The sequence below is a fragment of the Microcaecilia unicolor genome, chromosome 4 (assembly GCF_901765095.1).
Source record: "Microcaecilia unicolor chromosome 4, aMicUni1.1, whole genome shotgun sequence".
Lineage (NCBI taxonomy): Eukaryota > Metazoa > Chordata > Amphibia > Gymnophiona > Siphonopidae > Microcaecilia > Microcaecilia unicolor.
The window spans coordinates 352431872-352439439 of record NC_044034.1 but is presented as its reverse complement, the minus strand read 5'-3'; the positions used below and the strand labels follow the sequence as shown (position 1 = coordinate 352439439).

Genomic DNA, 7568 nt, shown 5'->3' with positions numbered 1-7568 from the left:
CTTGTCTTTGCTAACATGCTTCTCTCTCCTTACCACTATTGCTGAATAAACTTGGAAGCAGCTGTCTTCTCTACTGCTAGATCTGGCAGGTTCTCTAAAATCAACACCAATCCAACCGTTCAAACTCTACTTTTCTTTTCCAACATTTTTTTGAGGGAGGGGGTTGCTTTTTAGTTTTCCAGGTTCAATTGCTTCACTCCATTCTTGTGTTGTTCTGTTTATTGTTTAGCTTTGAAAGTTAGATGTTGAATTACTTGGACACTACCACTTGAGCAACCTGGTTAAAAAGAAGAGCGCGTTAAACCCCCATTAGCGCGTTTTGCCGAGGGGGTCTTGCCCACTGGCTTTTGCTCTTTCGGTATCTGCTCCATGTGTTTTTAGCCAGGGAGACTCCGGCAGGCTTGGACTCCCCAATGGTTTTGCCCAGGCTCTGGGAGAGCTTCAGATCCCACAGTGTCCATCTCCCCTTCCTGAGCTCCCTCTGCACTAGGATGTTGCGGCAGGTTTTGCACAGGGGGCTGAGGACGTCTTTCTCCAGACTCGGCTATTTCATCGCCAGCCACCCTGTCTTCTTCGCCTCCGCCCCCGTCCTCATCTCCATTTTGCTGGGGGCTAGTTTTAGCAGGTACGGAATTGAGGATAATGTAGAATACCTGCTGGCCCCAAAACACAGCCTGGCCAAGATCGAAAGAAATCTGGTGGATAGTCTATTCCCAGTGAACCGCTCCAAACACCGGCTTTATTCTGACCTGCAGACCCCTGGGAGGTACGGTAGGGTCATCATCACCTCCTTCAGGAGAGCCAACATGCTGGACACACGTCATACCGAACTGATCCTAAAGGTAAATGTTACTTTTAAATGTGTTCTGTTCGTAACAATTAAACTACTGTTCTCAGAACCACCTGTTACCAAAGGCCCTATCTCAAATACTTCTTTTTCTGAACAATCCATCAGATTACAGTTGTAAAATCATTTCTGTGCACTAAAACAGCTATGAATTCAACTGTAACTCTAGTTGTTGGTATAAATATTAAATGTACTATAACAGTGAAGATAAATCCCATTTGAGGAAATGTATGAGTGCAACCTTCAAGCAGGGAATAGTGCTATTTTAACCACTAATTTGAAAAACATGTCTGAATTGAGAAAATGTGATCATGCACAGCAGAGTTTATAGTGGCCACATTAGCTCCTGACCAAGGCAGAAAGCACAGTTGCACCCAGGCTTGGTCAGTCTTTCCCAGGGGCATGGATTATGATATTGTATGCCACACCCAGCCATGTTTTATGACAGAGAAACTACTTTGCAATTTATTTGTAACTGAAAAGCATTACAGTGACTTGTGTCTTTGTTGGTCAATGTGTGTATTTAGGGCGGGTTTGGAAAGTATGTGTATGTGCTGAAAATTCCTATGTTTTTAGTGGAGATTTTCAATAGCCCACCTAGATGAACAGTCTATGAGCAATTTTGTACCTGCACCTTTGATAGACAATTTTCAAAGAAAAATAAATGTATAGCCTTTCTTCTGAAATTTTGCTTTTGCTAATATATGGTCTCAGACCTCCCCAAGGACTTTGCACCTTCATTTGCTGTAGGTAGAGGAAAGAGAATCGAGTTCATGCACAGATTTGAAAATTCAATTCTGCATCACACTTAAACACATCCCCCCCCCCCCCCCCGATTTAATATACCCCTTTCTAACATGAATAAACATGAAAGTTTAACTATTCTGAGATGGGCAATTTTAAGCCATTTAGGTAAATCATTATTTGCCCTTTGCCCTGGCTTTGCAAATTGTCCTCTTGTCTGGAGCAGTTTGAGAATCAAACATTCTGGGAGTCATTTACTAACAGTTAATGTATGCTAACACTGTTAACATGCATTATTTGCCATAAGGCCCATTGCATAAAATGACCCCTTAGGAATTAGAGGGTCATTATCTAACAGTACCAGTGTTAGGGATTCATTTACTAACTGTGTGCATTGCCCCCCAGATTCTATATATGGCAACTAAAGTTGTGTGTGCAAATCAGTGCGCATTGCCAATTTGTGTGTGCAAACACATTTGATTAATGAGCCAATCAGTGCCACTAATTGGTGGTATTAATTGGCCTTAATTAGGTGCATATCATATTCTATAACACTGTGCATGGAACTCCTATAGCACGTAATTTCAAGGGAGTGTTGACAGAGGTGTTTTGGGGGGGGCATTCCCAGAATTTGCACGCATTGTTACAGAACAGACTGGATTGGTGCCTAACTTAGGTACCAACAGAAGCGTAGTGAGGGCAGCTGACACCCGGGGCGGTTCGCCACTCCAACCCCCCCCCCCCCCCCCCCGGAGTGCAGTCTTACCAAGGGGGGCGAGCGGGAGGACCGCTCCGCCCCGAGTGCAGTCGCTGGGAGCTCCTTCGGCTCCGCTGGTTCCTTGCTCTCTCTGCCCCGGAACAGGAAGTAACCTGTTCGGGGGCAGAGAGAGCAGTGAACATGCAGAGTGGACACCCCCCCAGCAGCGTGCACCCGGGGTGGACCGCCCCACCGCCCCCCTTCCTACGCCACTGGGTACCAGCATTTACACCTGCTTTCAGCAGAAGGTGAAATTGCAGGAGGCTAAAGTTAGGCATTGTTTATGCACTTAGCAACTATTCTATAGAGGTTATGGATTCTTTCTAGAATAGCATTTAGCATTTAAAATTTTCAGCTCCGATTTTTTGGCACCATTTATAGAATCTAGTTCTTCATGTATAACTCTTATTAACAAACAAATAAACATATACATACAGCACTATAGAATGAAATATGGAACTTAATTACCCTAATTAAATTTGCCTTTGCCCAATTACGTACTTTCAAACTTTGCTTGAAATCAAAATGTGAAACTTTAGGGAGTAAGTCTACATCCATACATCTGTATATAGGTGCCCTGGTGGTGTCTGATTGATGCATATTCTATACAAGAACATAGGTACCTACTTTCCTTTATAGATTACTAGTGTAACAGTGTGAAAGTCCCACTCATGCTCTGCCAAGACGCCGCCCATCTGTACACTTACCTGCAAAATATGCTCTGTGTAAGATATGTGGCTAAGTATAGAACAACGCTAGATGGAATTTTGACATATATGCATAAATGTGCACACATACACATGTATGATGACATGCCCACATAATCAGTACATAGCTGTATATACATTCTTTACAGAACTGCTGTTTATGACTATCTTAAAGTTACTTTTGTAAAACAGACATGAAATATTTATATTAACATCGACAATATTTATAGTATTCCTTTTTACATACAGCAGACTCTAAGATGTGATGTCTTACATATTAGTTTGCTTTTCTTATTAAATTAAACCGTGAGTTGGTGAAATATTGATGCCATATGAAGAAACAGCAGAATGCCAAATAAAGGACAATTTGATAACAAGGTGCTCAGAAGTGTGCACCCTTTTGTGTACCCAAATGCACAAAAATTATCACTGACATGCCCAGGCACCTTAAGTGGCACTGCATCAAATGCAAGGGGTCTAGACATGGGTGGAGCATGGGCATGCTTTCTGGTTATATACAGAATTTATAGAATGCTTTAACCCATTTACACCACATCAAATGTAAGGCACATCGATGCCAGGTTATGGCAGTATTCTATCATGGAATCTGAGTGTCCCAGATGCCATTATTTATTTATTTATTTATTTATTTATTTATTTGTTACATTTGTACCCCACATTTTCCCACCTATTTGCAGGCTCAATGTGGCTCACATAGTACCGTGAGGCGTTAGTCGCCTTCAATGAAAAACAAATATAAAGTGATGTTATTATCAAAGATGTTCATGTGTTACAGACACGTTAGGAGAATCGTAGAGAAGAGTTATATAGTGTTCGTTACGGGCTTAGGTTTCGTTGTGTTGCTGGATTCAGAGTTGGGTCGGTAGGGTATGCCTTTTTTGAACAAGATGGTCTTCAGTGAAGAATAAGCTGTCACCATGCAGCACTGGGGCACCTACAAGGAGAGGTGCCCACTTCTAGAATTGCCCCAGTAGAGAGAAATTCTATATATGCCACCTAGAAAATCCATGCAGAAAACATTTCTGCCTAAGTGTATTCTATAAGGGGCGCCCATATTTGAGCAGTATATAGAATATGCTTAATTGATATCCTAATGCCTAAAACCACGTGCCTCCATTTATACCAATGCTGTAAATCCCAGCACGTAGATTTAGGTGCATTGGGCCATATTCTATCACAATGCATGTAACTTTTGGAATGCCCATGAAATGCCCATAACCATGCCCCTTTTTGCCTGCGTTTACTAGAATTTAGACGCAGTGCATTACAGAATATGCTTAGCAAGTTATGTGCATAAATTCTAATTATTGCCAATTAGTGCTCATTATTGCTTGTTAAGTGCTGTTAACAATGCTGATTGGTTGTTAAGCCAATTAAGTTACACACGTTGTTACAGAATATGCTTGGATTTCAGTGTGGAACGCTAGGCCCGCTATATAGAATCCAGGGGATAATGTGTGTACAGTAGAGTATTATGGCCACTGCTTTTTTTGTGATACTGAAACTAGGATAGGCCCTAATCTTAGCTTTCCAAAAACCACAAAGCAGAATCAGGCAGTTCTATTTAGGTGCCCATTTTGTTAAGGCTCTGAACCTATTCTGTAACAGCAGTTACACGTGGAATTACTTTTATAGAATACTAGCTTAAGTCTTTAGCAAAATGCCTACATTTAGGTGCTAACATGCATGCCAGGTCTATGGCTTGCACAAATTTTTAGCACTTTAGTGCAACATGAACATGCATAATTTACAGTAGTCTATAAATTAAACAGATGAATATCAGCCCCACCTATGTCCCTCCCCTATGAATGCCCCCTAGCAATTACACACTAAGGGCCAGATTGTATATAAGGTGGCTAAAAGAAATCTGAGCAGTAAACATTTCTGCCTAAGCATCTACTATAATAAAACTCGCCCTCAACGTTCTGAGGACACTGACGTCAGTGAAGCCAAGCTCTGACTTCCTTCAAAAAGGTTCGAAGGTTCGTGGTGGTGAAGCCACCAAACTCGCTCCGGGCCCCGCCCTCGGGGGCGGAGCAATGGCAGAACAATGAAGGGGTTGGCAGGGAGGGAGGCAGGGAGGCGGGGGGGGTGGGAAATTGCTCCGGGCCCCGCCCTCGAGGGCGGAGCAATGGCAGAACAACAAAGGGGTTGGCAGGCAGGGAGGCGGGGGGTGGGAAATCGCTCCGGGCCCCGCCCTTGAGGGCAGAGCAATGGCAGAACAACGAAGGGGTTGGCAGGGAGGGAGGCGGGGGGGTGGGAAATTGCTCCGGGCCCCGCCCTCGCGTCAAACATCATGACGTTGGGGGCGGAGCAATGCCAGAACAACGAAGGGGTTGCCCAGGGATGGAGGGGTGTTGGCGACGAAAACCTTGCTAGCTCCCGTTGCATTTGCTCTGAAACAGGCTTCTTTTACTAGTATTCTATAAGTGGCGCCTAGATTTAGGCATGCTATATAATATAAACTTAGTTGATATCCCAGCGCCATTTACACCAATGAAAATGTGGCATAAATCCCAGTACATAGATTTACACACACTGGGCCATATTCTATAACTATATGTGTAAATTTTGGAATGCCCATAGCCATGCCCCTTTTGAACTGCGAACGTTAGAATTTAGGTGCAGTTCATTACAGAATATGCTTAGTGAAAATTCTAATTATTGCCAATTAGTGCTCATTATTGCTTGTGAAGAACTGTTAAAAACACGGATTGGCTTGTTGAGCCAATTAAGTTCTGCACATTGTTATAGAATACACCTAGATTTCGGCACAGATCTCTAGACGTGCTATATAGAATCTGACAGTAAGCCATTTTAGCACACAATCACAGAATAGCAGTTAGGCATGCATGCCATTTCCGTGAATTCATGTGCATTTACACACATAAATGACAGTACTCTATGCTTAGATTTAGGCAATCTGTTATAGAACGAGAGGAAAATATGCCTGACAATGGATATTAAGTGTACACAACTGAAAAATGATCAAGAGTGAGTGAAGAAAGTTGCAATATTATGTGCTGATATCAATCAACAGATAGTTGTAATTATAAACTACAATTAAGGGATAGAGCCCATGGCAGAAGGTTCTACTGTAAAATACCTGCTTGCTTCTGAAGTTTTATACCCTGGGTATAAAAAGGTTTAGATCCTTTTTGCTGACAAGGGTGCCCTCAGTTTCAGAAGATAGTACATTTTCATTGGGACTGCTGAACTGGCTTGGAATGTTGGGAAAACCTGTGAACTGAAGTTGAAAGAGAGGGAAAATAGATGTCAGGTATTCCAGAACTTATGGGGGGGGCACAATTTTCAAATAGAATACTTATTCCACAGACCTTATCCCTAATTTTCAGAGAAAACCTACATGGTTAGACTTTTCACTTGCTTTATCTGTGGGCAGTTTTTGTGAGAAAACGACATGCATGGATTTGAAAATCTAATCAATGCACACAGTTTTCCAACCCTGTCCTAAAGATGCCCCTGGAAATATCTCCCCTCATTCCAGCTGAAAGTTCACATGTTACAGAGGCCCATATGCACTTTTAGCTAGGCTGAGTGTGGGTAGTTTTCAGTTAGCCCAGCTTAACTGAAGAAATGGCTGTTTATTCTGGTAAATGGCTTTGAAAATTGCCAACCTGTCTACAGTAACTGAATTTTAGCCTCATGGGCTGAACTACCATAACAGCAGTAAATGCATTATGAAAGGTGAACACCTAGCAGAATCAATGATATTCTCTCTCTCACTCTCCTGGTTTATCTTTCTTGCTTTGCTTTCCTATGATTTGCTGGAGTTCCTTTTTCTGATCTTGTGTGTGGAATTAGTTGTCAACCACTTTCGCTCCTGTTGTTGAAAGGTAGTATACCAAGTAAAAGAAACTAAACTAACTACTAAAGGTCACTAAATGGGCAATCTCAAGCTCCTCAGATGCCGTCAAGGCTAAAGATTTCACAAAAACATACAACTGTGTCAACACTGAAATGTACATGTGGCCACAGTGGCATTCCATTTTTCTGCCCAATGGTGTGTCAAACGACATACAAATTTAAAATACACGGAAACTAGGGGCAGATTGTTCTCATTTCTCCTCTTTCGTGCCAGCATTGTGAAGGAAAAAAAAACCATGCATGGCATCTCTCATCAAAAGGTCCTGATGCTGTTCTGAATTTTGCTTGTTGTAATTTAGTTGTCCTCCCTACTGCAGTAATCTCATTTCGATCTACTTCAGGAACTCCCTCATCTGTCTCTTTACATCCTTTTCCTTCTCTCTCAGGGCAAGGACCTACCTAACTCCCTTTCAGAATAGGTTTGGAAAAGTGAGTAATTGATCCAATCATTCCACTGAACAAGATAAAACTAAAGCAGGCATTTTCTATTTGAAATGACCAAACTGTTCCATGTTCTAATGGTAGATCATTGCCAATGGGTGTAGTTAAGCACCATAAACTGGAGTTTCAAATACCAAAGATCTCACTTAAAACGTACCACAAA

At 42.1% G+C, this 7568-nt stretch overlaps 1 protein-coding gene across 1 annotated transcript in view; it reads left to right on the top strand.

Annotated features, from left to right (window-relative positions):
* The first annotated feature begins 368 nt into the window (after window positions 1–368).
* The window catches only part of PTCHD1 (patched domain containing 1), a 201405-nt gene continuing 194205 nt past the window's right edge, over window positions 369–7568 (top strand). The window contains exon 1 of the mRNA XM_030199691.1: window positions 369–842. Within this exon, the coding sequence (XP_030055551.1) occupies window positions 414–842 (429 nt within the window). The 5' untranslated portion in view covers window positions 369–413. The remainder of the gene's footprint in view (window positions 843–7568) is intronic.